Consider the following 16307-nt stretch of genomic DNA (forward strand, 5'->3'; position numbering starts at 1 on the left):
TTAGCATTTCAGGTTTAAATATTGAAAATACTTGGTTGATTGAAAATTTACGAGAGTTATGAGACTATTCTATAGGTGATGATTAATAATTGTTCGACATGGTTGACAAAAATTTCTAAAAGGCTAAGAAGTCCAGGTAAGTAGGGTTCCTATGTTAGACTTTGTATAAAAGAAAATCAACTGGGGTTGGTTTATGAAAATGTGCATGATATGTTTTTGAAAATAAATGTGAAAATAACCTTAGTTATTTGTTCTGCATTACTCATGAAATCCGTATGAAAGAGAAGAGTATTTTTATCATGACTGGTGTAAACATGAGCTAATGTTGTGCATTCTGTTTTTTGAACTGAGAAAAATGAGTGAATATGAAAACTTGATAATTTTTGCATGTGACGTGAAAATGTTCTGAATCGATTTTTTTCAAGATATGAAATGATTTGAATTTGTTCAGTACTCTGTTTTGATATGTTGTGGCATCTGAAAACCTTGGCATGATTTTCTGAAGCTGTATTTTGATTAAAGTCTGATTATGATGTTTATGTTATGCTCCAATAAGGCCATGCCACAAGTGATAATAGTGGCATACGGCCATGCCATTGGTAATAATAATGGCATACAGCCCAATCATAAGTGATAATAGTGGCATACGGCCCAATCATGGGTGATAATAGTGACATATAACCCAGCCACGAGTGATAATAGTGGCATACGACCCAATCACGAGTGATAATAGTGGCATATGACCCAGTCACGGATGATGATAGTGGCATACAACCCTTCAATGAGTTATAATTGTGGTTTATAACCTTACCATGTGGGTTAAATATACAGCCCAACCACGGGTGATAATAATGGCATACGACCCTTCTACGGGTTATAATTGTGATTTATAACCTTACCACGAGAGTTAAACATGATATATGTCTCAATGTGATGCTCTGATATGATGAAGATGAGGTCTCAGATTTTGATATGCCAAATGATTTTTAAATAAAAATGTTTTTTGAAAGTTCCGCTCTGATATTTTTGATAACATGTTTTGATTTTGCATTCTGAAAACAAATGTTTCTGATTCTACATTCTGAAAGTAAATATTTTGTTTTGCATTTTAAATTCTGAAAATACTCATGTTTACATACTAATATATGTTATTTGCTTACTGAGTTGTTAATAACTCACCTCTTATCTCTACAATATTATTCGGATAATTTTTTATGCATCAACTGGAAGTCAAGAATAAGGAGTACTAGTAAGTTTTGATGATCGTAGAAGAATAAGTGTCATAGGATACAATGACTTAATTGGAGAATTTTATTTAGTAGTGTTATTATTTTATGTTGCTTTGGTATTTAGAGTCATGGATATTTCCAAGTTTTTATGGAGACTTTTAATTTATTTTATTTAGGTATTTCTTTTGTGTCCATATGAAGGAACATAAATATTTGTGTTGAATAAATAAATTAATATTTTATGGAGTCTCGGGTTATTTATAAATGTATTATTGGAGATGATTTTAAATTACATGAGCTAACTCTCTGACTCTTCCGAGACCGGGGCATTACAATGCTGAAGGGTAAAGTGTATAATCTCAAATATTGGCGTGACGGGATTCGCTGGCGTAGGAATTTTGCAAAGAAAGCAGATTTTCCAGATCTATGTTGTGTCTGCTGAAACAGCTAAGCCTACCAGTAATAGAGAGAGAGAAACCCCGATAGTTGAATAATTTAGGCATCTTGGATAGGGACTAATGGTAGTTGGCCTGCGTATGCATCTGGCAGCTGGCTCTCATCAATGTCATTCAGCAGAGTAGATCTCAGACTTTTGTTCTCAACAAAAATTATCTGTAAACACACATTTTAGATGCATAGAGTCAGATTAGTTGATGATACACACCCCAAAACTTTACCAAACATACATCAACACCAGTGGGCTTCCTCTCGATAACCCATGCTTTTAACCATTTAAAAGACTACAAAAATATCCTTTTGGCTTTCTGATAATATAGATCAATGCTGAAAGTTTTGATACTTTGACCGATCATTCAGGGTGATAACTTTCTTTTCTATCAGAATCATATGATTTTTTTCGATTGCTGACTGTGTAACATAATAGTTTAACTGTCCAGTGGTTAATTTGCATTTTCTTGCAAGGAAGGACATCTCATGCTTTACCTTCTTTTTAGTTTTGCTGTCAATGAATGGGTAAACCGCTTTCCATGCCGTCATGAATAAGTAAGGTACATGGACTATGAATAACTTGCCAAGCCTCTCTGGGTAACAATCCTGTCATTAAAAAACCAAGTTGCTAAAATTAAGCTTTTCTGGTGCAACTCTACTTTTATGACTATCCTATTACAGCAATTCTTTTTTTAATCATTGCCTATATATATATATATATAAATACTTATAAAAAAATAAAAAAATATATTTATATATATATGGTTAATCATGCACAGCTGAAATCAAAGTCCCACTAATGGAATGGTGGAATCAATGAATCATTGACGCCAAGTGTATTTGCTCATTTATATGTTGTAGCAATAACATGGCATCTTAGAAGTGGGAGGATCAAACCTGCAAGATTGAGAGAGCTGCCAGATATCCTCGTATGTCACTGTTAGAGTATCCCCATCCTTTAAGATCTGCAATGCACATAAACTTCTCCTGCCCTCCTGGCATTCTGAAAGACCAGGACCACATGCATAAGTCACAGTCCATGAAGGATTGATGCTCACAAAATAAATGGATTATGATGATGCCAGAGAGTCTACCCTGGTCTACTATCAGTGATTCAAAGCTCTTGCACTCAGAACCAAACCATAACTTAAAAAGAGGTTAGCTAGCCCAATAGCACAACTTCATGTGGTTTGGTAAAACATATTAAAGACAACTCTGGGTTTGGGGATGTTCAAATTTCTGCCCCACCAAAGCCGAGCCAAAAAAGTCAAAATTTCAACTGGTCAACTCAGACCCAATCCGACAATTCCCAATTCAGCTCAGATCAATAGTCTCTGATCTATGGATCAGCAGATGGAAGGGGTGACATCTGACCAAATTGAATCAGTAGAACATCCCTAACTCCAGGGTCTATTTGGTTTAGAAAGAAGAGGATTGAGGAAATATGTCTAGAGTTCACAGCACCTTCTTGTTTAAACCACGACAATTATTGTTTGAAATTATCTTGTAAACCATTCTCCAAATGCAGGGAAGCTGCTTTCTTTCTTTAGTCTTTCTTACATTTTTTAGATTACATCAAAGGAAGCTGGTTTCTAGGAGATAGATAGGTTGGCAACATACAAATCTTATCCATCTTGTCTTATCCATCTCTTCTGATGATAGAGCCTCAAATGACACGGCATATCGACTTAGAGATTAAACGATTCTTCACAGACAAAGATATCCCCTCTCCAGGGAAATCTTTGACCCATACAAGTTGAAAAACATACCATCTCAACTTTAAAGATAAAATAATTCTTCAAAGACAATGATACCCCCTCTGTAGGAATATCTTTCACCCATAAATGGTGAAATAGATGTTTAACGTCTTGATAGGGATGGAAGAGAAAGTTACCTGGAACATATTTTGTCTAGAGTGTAGACCACAAAACCTGCAGAAGATTCATCAAGTCCTATTTTCAATTTGGAGAATTTCAAATGATTTGAGTCAAATCCAATTTGCTAGAGTTTCAAAGTCATAACATACGCTTCAACTCCTCTATGTTGTTTTGCTTATGCCTGCCGCCAAAGATTACCACTATGGGGCGTCCATTCTTATCCAGGCCTTGCATAAAAACCTTGTTATGGACAAGTTCATTTGGAATCTCCGATGCCCCTATGGAGCCATTAGGAACGAATGTCTGCCTCCACCTCAGGTACTTCAGGAAAAGGTTAGAAGCCTTTTCAATGTCTAGATCACGAGCTCGCAGAAATCTCCTGATCATGAAATTGTCCACTTCCTGCAAAACAAAGCAAGACAAAAACAATACATATAATCCAGGAAAATAAATTATGTACAAATAAATACTAAACACAAATTGTAACATGAATAAATATACGAGCTTTAAGGTACAAGTCAATTCTACTAACAAACAAGGTTATTGAATCTAAATAAAGCATCGCATTGGCCTCGTTGTTTTCCTTGAGCTGAGATTCATACCTACAAGGATATTTTTCTAACCATGCGAGTTTAAAGTCCAATTGTGAGCATTATATTGCTATTTTTTTTTTCAGTTTATGAGACTGTCACATCTTAATTCAAACAGGTTTCTGGAAAAACATGGTAAAAGAAAAAAGCTAGTTTCAACCTTCAGGTTTAACCCCACGCACGCAACCTCATTCTAAGCATATCATTCCTTAATTTAAACATACGAGTTCCTTCAGTTGTACTGGTACAACGTAATAACTCTTAATGTGCCTGTTTTTCATCACAATTGACACAGCACCGCTAAACCCATAAATCATCTAGCTTCAAAACAAGAACAGTGATAATAATTCAAAAAACAAACTCTCCGATGCTAAAGAAAACGCAAAGAAAGATCGAAAAGAAAAGGGTGGGACCTTGGCAGAGGGATCTTCTGCTTCGACGAGCGCCCTCATGATGCCCACTTTACTTTGCTCAATCTCATTGCTTTCCATTTTCAAGATGCTATCTTGCAGCTCATTTGCTTCCACCCCGTTTTCTAACAACTCCATTATTCTCTATTTATATCTCCCTTACCAAACACACACACTCTTCCCTCAACCAAACGCAACACAGACGTCTACCTCTCTCTCTCTCACTCACTCTCTCTCTCTCTCTCTCTCTCTCTCATTAAGAAACTAGAGAGAGAGAGGACATTGAAGAATGAATGCATATAGCTGAGCTGATTCGGGCTTGCGGGATCTAACGGAATTAAGAGTTCCCATTGAAATTTCGGTATTTCGAGAGGGTCGCGAGTCGCGGGCTGGAAAGTCCACTGTAAGAATTGTCGATAATTTCAATGTTAAAACAGGACTCCAATATTGACTCTGAAATTGGCAAATTGCAATAGTAGATGTTGAAAAGACGGCCAGCTTTACTTTTGGCTCCTCTACGAGCGGAGCAATTTCTCTCCCAATGAGTTTCTCACTTCATACTGCGGCCTATCAAAGAAATTGAAACGTAGCTTCCTTTTTTCTTTAAATAAAATGAAAACATATTTTTTTAAAAATTCAAAAATAGAAAATAATATTTCGTTAAGTTTAAAAAAAAAACGTAAATATACAAAAAAGAGTAAAAATAACTTATTTTAAGCAACAATAATTATTTTAGAATAAAAAACTATTTTTCCAGAAAATATATATGCTTTCTATTTTTTTTTTAAATAGAATCTTTTTTTTTTTTAAAAAAAATGACTTTGAATTGTTATACTTATTTAGGAAAATATTTTGAAATATTTTGTGCTTTCAATTTGTCTTAATAATTAACTTATTTATCGGGTATGTTTGGAGGATGATTGTAAATTAAATAATAGTTTAAACTTGAAAAAGAATATATATATTTCTTTAGAAAATAATTTACACATAATATTTTTCACAACACTTTACACAATTATATTTTAAATGAGAGGTATTATTGTAACACATCTTATAAAAATAACATCATTTTATAAAAATACGCTTATCTTATAATATTATTATAAAATATGTTGTGAAAAATAAATTATGTGTAATTGTATACCATTACTCATTTTTTATTTCTCCAAATTCGATAGAGATGTGGAGTGAAGTCAAGCGCTAGCTGCCATGTATATTGTATAGTCCTCTCAGTTTCCTCTATGCTTAGAATGGAGACAACGGAAAGCCATCCACAATCAGTACCGGCTGATAAGTACAGTTAAATTAACACCACAAATGGAAGACTACAGCTGATGCCACAAATGGATAGAGACGAAGATACTTTTAAACTTGTATTTTTACTATTTTACGCTAATTTATAACATATTCTAGAGATTTTTTTTTTTTTTTGATTCAAATTTTGCGACTTGGGACTTTGAAACAAAAAAGTGCTAAAGTCACGGGTCCCTGCAGAGAATTTAGAGAAAATTATTAGGTATTCTAGAGTATATATAACATATATGGTAGTCTCAACCTATAATCGAGTGGAATGTAATTAAAATAATTAACATAAATTTTAATTTTAATTATCATGACATTATTATTTATATTAATATGTTTTGATGATTGAAAAAATAATTATTCTATTCTCAAATCAGTGTGTAGACTCTCAATGGTGGAATCATATATTTTTTATGTGGAAGGCCAACTTTTCTAACATGCAACATTTATGTAAAATAAAAAAAAAATCTTAAGTACTTTAATTCCATTGTAAATTATAAGATTATAACTCTACATTAAAGTTACACATTGTTAAAAATTAAAATTATCTAATTTATAGAAAGCTTTTATTTCGAAAAAAAATATTTATAATTTATCATATAGATATAAAAATAAAATTTTAAAAAACATAACTTAGCATCCATTTAGATTTCTTATGATAGTATTTCATTAAATAATATTCATACAGTATCACTTTTTTATGAGATTTTTAGATATTTTGCTCTCAATAAAATCTAATAGGTGATTTCTCATAAATTTATCTTTCATTCTAGTATATAAGCTAGTTTATACAAGTTTCATATAAAAATCTAAATATTTGGTGACACATTAAATATATAATACTCAAACAAATATTTTCTTGCTTAATGAAATTTAAAAGACTACATCTTAGTAAATACATGATATATAAAAATTAAATAAAATTTTGGGCCATATAAGAGAAAATTGGAGAGAAACTTTTCTATGTATATGCAGATTTTAAAAAATCTTGGAAATTACATGAATATATATATTTTTTTCGCGGCCGGGGAATTTCTATATATATAGAATTTTGAGGGAAAAAAAAGGGCAAGGTTTTCAATTATAACAAATTTTTGAGGGGCCATGGCCACTCCTACCTATAACTTGGCTCCGTCACTGTGTAGAGTGTAGAGTATATTATTTATTTTATTTAAATAATAAGATTTTATTTATAAGATTTAAAATTTAAAATTTATTTTATAAATTAAATTATATCATATAAATATTTTATTAAATATGATTTATAAATTTTTCTCAGCTCGAGGGAGTATTAAGTACGGGCTCGGAAACCTCCATAGTTTCCAAGTGTAAGAATATTGGTAATAGACGAGTTAAATGTCAATATAAGTCTAAATTTTAGTTAGATGTGAGAAAAAGCTTCCATATTATACTAGCCAAAAATCTAAAATTTAAGATTTGAGCTACATTAAATCTTAAGTCCTCTCTAAACATGACTAGTTACTATTCACAATGAAAAGTAATATTTTATTATTTCTTTACTTCCCTCTCTCTTTGAATGATAAAACATGCATGTCATGCACATTATTTATTCTAATGATTGCGAATATTGATAAAGTAGATATATTATTTTTACAAAGCATGAAGATTTATGAAATATATGAATTGTATTTGTAAAAAAAAAATTAAAAAAAATTAAAAAAATAATAATATTATATTATTATTTTAACTTTAAGATAGCTAGTCCAATATAAATTTATTTAATCAAAAATTAATACTATAACTAAAAATTAATACTCTAACTAAATTTTAGACTTAACAATTGTCAATACTCTAAGATAGGTGGTGCTTGGGTTCTGTTTCAACCAATTTTTGACACAGTATTTAGCCCCAATCCTAGCCCGGATTCGGATTTATACGTACGAGTCAGCCCAGAAAAGCGGGAGTGACCGAGCGCGGCAGTCTGGCAGAGAGTCGAAGACTCGAACGTTTTGCCTTGTGGTGGTACTGCAGCCTCCAAAAGGACAATGCGGCCACCGAGAAAGTTACTATTGGATTGTGTTGTAAATTATATCTTTATTTTAAAAAAATTATAAATATATAAAAAATACTTCTTTAATCATTAATTAAAAAAGAATCTGTAATTTTTCTAAGTGGAAGAAGCATTTTCCATCCCAAAAATGTTTTTGATTTTTTGTTTTTAATACGTGTAAATATCGTTTTCTAAGCAACTTCATTTTAAAACTAAAATAAAATACACGTGAGGAGGGTTGGGGACACTCTCTAATGAGAACAAAAAAATGGACATTGACTTAGTTTCGGACCCAAATTACTTGGCCAATTTATTTATTTATTTTACGAAGAGTTGTGAATCTTGTGATGGTAAACTTGGTCAATGTTTCGCAGTTAACTATTATGTTACATTTGATCGATCCAAGTTTTTTTATAAGAGAAATAATATTTACAGTTATAGAATATATAAGTGCTGCATATTCATTTTAAAATAAATAGTAAATATAAGATCTACGTGATAAAAAATTAATTTTTTAATAATAGATTATATTTTTTTTAAAACTTTTTTTATGATATTTATATATTTTATGACTATATTTAACATTATTATTTACACAAAGTAGGACGACAAACAGGTGGGGAGTGTTAAATGGATCCAAATTCAATTGGAAACATGAATGAATGATGGAGGAGCATGGATGGTCAGATTTAGGCTATGTATGGTTAGTCAGTCAAATGAGATAATTTAATAATTTCTGTCCCTTTTGGGTGTACGAGCTAACTCTTAAGACTTATTTGGACAAATACAAAATTTCTCAAAATTTCATTTTTAAACATCATTCAACTATAAAATATTTTTTCTATTTTAAATTTTTAAATTTTTTATCTAATAATTATTCAAATATAAAAATCAATACAACTTTGAGTGATGCTACATCTATCGAAGATTCTTATCGAGAATCTCACTGATCATGTAAAAATTTGTTTATTAATTTTTCAAACATATTTTAAACACCTTAAATAGTTTAAAAAAATAAAAAAAAATTACAAAGTCATAAAAAAATATTTCTTTAAACATTAAGTAAAATTAAGTACGATTGGTACCCACTCTCGGTGGGTATTCTCAATTGGACTAGGATTTTCCATACAACTCTAGTGACTTCGAATTAAAGATAATGTTAAAAGATTAAATTTAAATAAATCTTTAACTTTATAATATTTTTATTCAATTTTTTCTCTCGTTTTCTAAAACTCAAATTTCAATAAAAATGTTCACTTAAACTATTTCATTAGAGAAATAATAGAGCCATCGAATTTTTGTACACCTATTTTGTACTAATTTATTATTATTATTTATTTACTTAATGATTAAAGAAGTATTTTTTTAATTAGTTTGTAAATTTTATCTTATTTTTAAAAATATTTAAAGTGATTTAAAAAATAGTTGAAAAAAGAAAAAGAAAAAAATTACATTATTCAATCCCCATTCGATACAACATCTTCTTTAGGAGGAGTACATCTCATTTTATTATTATTCATAAAATTTTGAAATACTCCAAGTGTGTGAAAGATGCCCTTAAATTAAGAATGGTAATATGTGACACGATCCGTAAACTCAACACGATACGAAATTAGCGAGTTTGACTTTGATGTTAACAGATTTGGGTCAAAACGGGTTGACCATTTAATACACGATTTAAAATAGGTTGATAACGAGTTAACCTTTTTAACATGGAACCAACTTGTTTTGACCCATTTATAATTTATTTCAAAATTAAAATTTTATTATTGTTAAGTTGTAATATTGATATTTCTTAGTATGCTTATGTTTTTATTATTTTTATTATTGGAATTGTAATTTTAGACCTTTGCTCACATTTGTTATTGTATGGTTTGTAATATTGGTTTTATTATATGTTAAAATTTGAAAATATTGATATATATTTTTTGAAATATTGTGGTTATTAATAAATATAGATTTTAACTTTTATATAAAATTATGTTAATCATATCAAATGAATTATGCGTTTTAGTTCAATCTATTTACATGAAACAAACGAGTTTAAATGAGTTGTGTCATGTTAACATATTTTTAATTAATTATTAAACGGGTTAAAATGGTTAACACAACTCGATCCGTTATCTAAATGGGTTGAGTTAGGATTTTGAAGTTTGACATGTTTAGCTTAATGGGTTGGGTTCGGATTGACCTATATAGTCGAATATTCATGAGTTGACACGACACGAACACGATCCGAAAACACAATTTGCCAACCATACATTAAACTTAGAAGCCATTAATTTTACAAACGATTGTCAATTCTAGATGTGCTACTCACACCATATGGTGTGGGGTAGTCCCCTCCTCGCCCCTGCATGGGTTGGGGGTGGGGTTTTCACCCCCTCCCCTGCATCCAAGGGACGGAGCAAACTCCCAATCCGCCTCGCCCTCCCCCACAATAATAATGAACTACAGTCCACTAGGCCTAAAATTTATTCATGGGTCAAAAAAGATCAAAAACATATTTTTGGGCTCAAATTGTAAATTTAAATTTGTAAATACGACTATAATTTAAAAATTATATAGTTTTTAAATTTGATAGTGCATATTTTGTATAACTTGTAGTGTAGTAGATTGATCATTTTATAGATTATTGTCACAATACAAATCTCACACTTAAGCAATGTGAGACTCTTGTATTGTCTTGATAATCTATAAAAGGATCACCTTACTATATTTTAACTTACATAAAATATTAAGTTAAAGTTATATTTAATATATATTATTATATTTATATATAATATAAATAATAAATATTTATAAATATGTATTAATATAATAAAATATATAATTATAGGATGGAAGAAATATGGAGCGGGATTGGGCCCTCCCGGCCCCCTCCAGAGGGGCCAAATGCGGGGCGGGGCCCGCGCAGGGATTACCTGGCACCTGCCCCGCCATGCGCACCCTAGTAAATTCTTTGGATGAAGGAGGGTGAACAACCGATGATTGTACTCACAGCAACTTCGCCAAAAAAACAACAAGCAACTTGAACATTTATTTTTACTTATTATTTTATTATTATTATTATTATTTTTGACGAACAGTTTAGATCATTTTATATGAGATGGACTTGTCATCAAACCGGCAAAGAAAACACAGCTTTCAGAACCCGATAGATTTGTACGTGTTTGCTGTAACTCCATTACGAAAGAATGCGTCTTCTCTGTTTCTTCAAGCAATGCCTCTCCGTATTCTCTATCAATTCCTACCTCAAATCCTCCATTTGCTTTTTTTTTTCACTATCCTGAAGCCTAAACTCTAAGGAACCCACGAACTACCACCCATACGACGTTCCAACCATATGACTCTGATATAAGCCTTCATATATACAGCGTTTTTTTTCCTTCTATTTGAAACCAAACCCGGAAGACCCATTTACATTTTCAGTTGTTTTCGGTCTTGGGCATTGCGTTTGCAGGTAGAAAAATGAGGACTGGTGGGTGGGTTTTTGCTGTTCTTATCGTCTTTGGTTTTGTTTGGAGGATTGGTGCGGACCGGAATGTGCGTACAGAGAGAATTTCAGGTGATTTCTTGCGGTGGTTTTCTTAATTACTTACTGGAATTTTAAGCCCTTTTTTTGCTCATTTTACGCTCAAACTGTTTATATTCTAACTTTGAGGTTGCTACTGTTGGTAGAAATATAGAAACTAGTAATTATGCCCTTCTGCTTCACAGGGAATTGAGTATTACGTTTTTATTTTTTTTAATTTCTCCCATTTGGCATTTGTAATTTATACTTCCATTCTAAACGAGGTTATACAAATTGGAAAGAATTTGTGAAAGAATATCGTTTTCTAGATCTTGCTTCATATCAGCTTCAAATGTCACGATGGTTATACAAATTGGACTCCACTCAGCTATGTATTTTTAGGGTGATTTGGACTAAGGTTATTGCACAAAAGTGCATGTTATTGTCTTCACTGAATGTGTACTGCGGAGAACTCCATGTTATGACACGTGTGTATTGTATCTTATAAGGTCATGATAATAGTGATTATACGTGTATACACGATTGAAATTGCTTACTTTGAGAGGACCGAAGTTTGAATTTCCTCAAAAGATTTTGCTATGATATCATATGTGACCCCGCATTGTTGCTTCTATCCTCTATTCACTGGCAATATGTAAGTGATCTGTTGCTTCAATTTGTGAACCAGTTCTAAATTGTATGGACTAAACTGATTAATAATTAAGAGAAATGATGGAGAAATTAGATTTGAATTCTAGTTGCTAGATACTGTTTATATTTAGGCACATTCTCAAAATCAGTTGATTGTTGTTTTTGTTGATTTTATAAGGGCATGCCAACTTTTATTTGTTCGTTTTCATGCTCATCATCCTGTGGTTATGATGCTTGATAAATCCAAGATTCCGATTACTGCTGAATGTTAACATTGTGAAAATATGTAGCTTCTTTTTTGTTGGTTTTGATTGCTGAAATATTGGCATGATGTGATTTCAAGTATTGTGGATCTGTATCTATCTATCTCCTTTCTGCATCACCTGGGCTTATTTCTTAAAGCATGGAGATTTTAAATGAGTCTAGGTTTACTGGACCTGATTGACTTACTTGGACTTTGAGGCATGAATCTTAGCTGTGGTTAGTTTAAATGATGCAGGAAGTGCGGGTGATGTCTTGGAAGATGATCCAGTAGGAAGGCTGAAAGTTTATGTATATGAGCTTCCAAGCAAATACAACAAGAAGCTTCTTCAGAAGGACCCTAGATGTCTGACCCATATGTTTGCCGCCGAGATCTTTATGCATAGGTTCCTCTTATCCAGCCCTGTTCGAACCCTTAAGCCTGAAGAAGCAGATTGGTTTTACACCCCAATATACATCACTTGTGACCTCACACCAACTGGCTTGCCATTGCCCTTCAAGTCTCCACGGATGATGAGAAGTGCAATACAGCTCATCTCTTCAAATTGGCCCTATTGGAATCGAACAGAAGGGGCTGATCATTTCTTTGTTGTGCCCCATGACTTTGGAGCCTGCTTTCATTATCAGGTAAGAAACTTTATTTTCGTAACTTCTGAAAACCATCGTTCCTTTTTAGTGGAGGGGGTGGGGACTGGGGATTGAAGCTGTGGCTGGATGTATGGATGGTATTTGTGTTGGCAATCCTCTCCAAGTGCATAATGAACATGGAAAGTAGACACCTCTTGTTTAGCTAGTCAAGTGTGAAATTTATTCAAAAGTTTATTTGATTGAAGAATATATTCAACTTATATGTGGCAGCTTCAGTTGTGTTGTGTCAAGTGTCAACATTGGTATCGGTCTAGCCTGTCATTTCACCGCAGGAAGGTGTCCAGATAACCCTTGGATTTTTCTTGGCAAAACATTGAAATGGACATTTTCTTTGAACTCTGGATTGGAATGGTGTAATGTAGCATGAGGAAACTTAAAACGTTCATCTTAGTGAGGAATAAGAAAGTTGATATTTGCACTCATTTAAGAATGGGCTAATATTGTAAATGTGAAATCATGGATGCTTTCAACTTTTTAAGCCATGGCCCTAGCTGGATCAATTCTCTTGCCTCTCTCATATTTGGACTAGTATGGTGTTGCTAACATGATATCAGGTTTTGGTGTGGGTACACAAGAGCTTTGTCTTAACAATTGTAGTGAAAGAAACAGAAAAAAGAAAACTGTTGTTATATTTAAGGCCACGAAGAATTCTCTTCTCCCCACCCTCTTTATCTTGGGTTCACTTCATTTGCAAGTGAAATCATGGCCACATCTTTATTTGAGGATCTAACATACTGGTCATGACTAAACTTAAGGTTTTCTGTGTGTACTGTGTAGGAAGAGAAAGCTATTGACCGGGGCATTCTTCCATTACTTCAGCGTGCTACCTTGGTTCAGACTTTTGGACAACGTAACCATGTGTGCCTCAATGAGGGTTCAATCACTATTCCTCCATATGCTCCCCCTCAGAAAATGCAGACCCACCTGATTCCCCAAGACACTCCACGGTCCATCTTTGTCTACTTCCGTGGTCTGTTCTATGATGTTAATAATGATCCAGAAGGTGGTTATTATGCAAGGTATGTTCAAACTGAACTTATACAGGTAGTTTTTTTTTTTTTAATTAAGACTTCGGTTAGGTGCACTTTCGTACCCAATCTAACCATTCAAAGCTGCCTAGATATTATGTAAAAATATAAGCTTTCATTAGATGCAAAGTCACGCTTCTTTGATGGCAATAACGAAGTAGCTGCCTGATCTCTGAGGACTGTGCTAGCTTTAATGAATAGGATAACGCCTAATGTAGTTCAACTAATACAGAAAAGGTTTTACATAGAAGTAGGAAATATGTACCGGTTGATTTTTCTGATAATATTTTTTGAAGAATAATGCCTCTGGGATCAAAGTTTTGAATACTGTACCAGACGCTGTATCGGTCAAGGCACTAAAACGAAATATTTCAATACTGATACCGTTTCGTATACCGTTTCAGGATAGTCGATATATGAATAAATTATATATATAAATATATATATAAATTATATTCCAAAATAATAGTCAATATATAAATAAATTATATATAAATATATATATAAATTATAAATAGCCTAGTCTGAATTGGAGGTAAAATAATGAGCTTGTAGTTTGAAAAAAAAAAAATCAAAGGCCGAAATATCGGCCGGTACGGGCTGAAATACAAGCCGGTATAGGCCGAAATATAAGCTAGTATGGCCGGTACCGGCCGGTATTTGGGCCGGTACGAAATATATGTGATACCTATATCGGACCAGTGGCCGGTACGGTATATTTCGGCCGTACTGGCCGGTACGGTATTTAAAACAGTGCCTGGGATCTTTCTACATAGGTTCCTCTGTGTGAACCATAGTTAATGTTTCTGACAATAATTTTATAGAATAATTTTTGTATTCCTTTAATATGATGGAACACTTCTTGTGTGCTACCAAATGACATGGTGTTCTTGCAACATTTTAGACCTTTTTAATTGCAGAGGTGCAAGGGCAGCAGTTTAGACCTTTTTAATAAAAAGGTCATCCTCAACCTCAAAATGAAAAGGCCATGTAACATTTTAGACCTTTTTAATGCTTTCATCTAATTGCAGAGGTGCAAGGGCAGCAGTTTGGGAGAACTTTAAGGACAATCCACTTTTTGACATCTCCACTGATCACCCAACCACATATTATGAGGACATGCAACGAGCTATATTCTGTTTGTGCCCTCTGGGGTGGGCCCCATGGAGTCCTAGGCTTGTTGAAGCAGTGGTATTTGGTTGTATTCCTGTGATCATAGCAGATGATATCGTTTTACCCTTTGCCGATGCCATCCCATGGGAGGAAATCGGAGTGTTTGTGGCGGAGGAAGATGTCCCTGACCTAGATACCATTCTTACATCTATACCTCCAGATGTAGTCCTAAGGAAACAAAGGCTGCTTGCAAATCCATCAATGAAATGGGCAATGATGTTCCCACAACCCGCACAACCAGGGGACGCTTTTCATCAGATACTGAACGGGCTGGCTCGCAAGTTGCCGCATGACAAGAACATTTACTTGAAGCCTGGTGAAAGGATCTTGAATTGGACTGCAGGACCTGTTGGGGACCTCAAACCTTGGTAATCAAGGCATTGATTTGTATATTCCCGACAAAGGCCTCGACCTGTAGCAGAGATGTAATTTTCTCTTTTTCTGGAACTTATGATTTTTGTAGATATGGATGCATTACACATCCTTTCAGGAAATTGGAATAGGAGATGCATATTTTACCCTATGCATCGGCTAATTCATAATTTCTTACATTTGGTTTTTGGTATAAGTTTCAATCTCCATTTTTCATGAGTGCAATTATGAAAGATTGGTGGACTAAAAACACGATGAGTTTATAAACGAGTTCTTGATCATGCCGTTTGGATTGTAGGTATCCTAGCAATTCTATGATGGCAAGCGTCAAGAGAATACTCTTTTGCAAAATGCCATATCCTCTGCTCTAAATTAAAATTCTGATAAATATATTTTCTTCTTTAAACCATCGTGGGTTTTAAACTTTACATCTCAAACAATCAGAACTGAAACATTGACCTCATGTTTAAATTTCTTGAGTCACACCCAGAGCCAGAAGTAGTAATTTCAAGCACTATGTGCAAGACAGTCTAAAAACTAAAGTTGGTTTGTGTTTTGGGTTCATGTTCTTGGCAAAAGCCAAGGGATGATAAGATCATGACAACAAGATTACAGAATGTAGATCCAAGCAGTGCTCCTGCTGCGTTTGGATGTAAGAAGGTTGGTTGGTCTGACCCAAAAAAGGTTGCCAAATTGAGCTCTAGTTGTTAGAATTCAATTAAATATTTTTACAACATAGAATGTGTTCTAACAGTGCTTCTTTCCTCCAAACTTTCGACGACTTTCAGATTGCT

At 33.2% G+C, this 16307-nt stretch overlaps 2 protein-coding genes across 2 annotated transcripts; one reads left to right on the plus strand and one right to left on the minus strand.

Moving 5' to 3' along the window:
• Positions 1–1441: 1441 nt before the first annotated feature.
• LOC109006719 (phosphatidylinositol transfer protein 3) lies at positions 1442–5097 on the minus strand. Its single transcript, XM_018986089.2, has 6 exons — positions 4557–5097; positions 3703–3955; positions 3571–3607; positions 2574–2679; positions 2172–2282; positions 1442–1841 (listed from the first exon to the last, which is right to left on the minus strand). The coding sequence occupies exons 1-6, from the start codon at positions 4689–4691 to the stop codon at positions 1725–1727; spliced, it is 759 nt and encodes a 252-aa protein (XP_018841634.1). The 5' UTR covers positions 4692–5097; the 3' UTR covers positions 1442–1724.
• A 5840-nt stretch (positions 5098–10937) lies between these two features.
• LOC109006718 (probable beta-1,4-xylosyltransferase IRX10) lies at positions 10938–15738 on the plus strand. The gene is made up of 4 exons (XM_018986088.2): positions 10938–11434; positions 12531–12919; positions 13718–13959; positions 15000–15738. Exons 1-4 carry the CDS (start codon positions 11338–11340, stop codon positions 15511–15513), a joined length of 1242 nt encoding a protein of 413 aa, XP_018841633.1. The 5' UTR covers positions 10938–11337; the 3' UTR covers positions 15514–15738.
• Positions 15739–16307: the final 569 nt, after the last annotated feature.

The sequence above is a fragment of the Juglans regia genome, chromosome 16, assembly GCF_001411555.2.
Source record: "Juglans regia cultivar Chandler chromosome 16, Walnut 2.0, whole genome shotgun sequence".
NCBI classification, from domain to species: Eukaryota; Viridiplantae; Streptophyta; class Magnoliopsida; order Fagales; family Juglandaceae; genus Juglans; species Juglans regia.

Excerpts from the sequence above, each read along its gene's own strand:
- LOC109006719 (XM_018986089.2), bottom strand. The coding sequence starts at position 4,691 with ATGGAGTTGTTAGAAAACGGGGTGGAAGCAAATGAGCTGCAAGATAGC. Across the intron at positions 3,608-3,702 it reads CAACATAGAGGAGTTGAAGC|GTTTTGTGGTCTACACTCTA; the intron begins GTATGTTATGAC and ends AATCTTCTGCAG. Across the intron at positions 2,680-3,570 it reads CTAGACAAAATATGTTCCAG|AATGCCAGGAGGGCAGGAGA; the intron begins GTAACTTTCTCT and ends CTGGTCTTTCAG.
- LOC109006718 (XM_018986088.2), top strand. The coding sequence starts at position 11,338 with ATGAGGACTGGTGGGTGGGTTTTTGCTGTTCTTATCGTCTTTGGTTTT. Across the intron at positions 11,435-12,530 it reads GCGTACAGAGAGAATTTCAG|GAAGTGCGGGTGATGTCTTG; the intron begins GTGATTTCTTGC and ends TAAATGATGCAG. Across the intron at positions 12,920-13,717 it reads GAGCCTGCTTTCATTATCAG|GAAGAGAAAGCTATTGACCG; the intron begins GTAAGAAACTTT and ends TGTACTGTGTAG.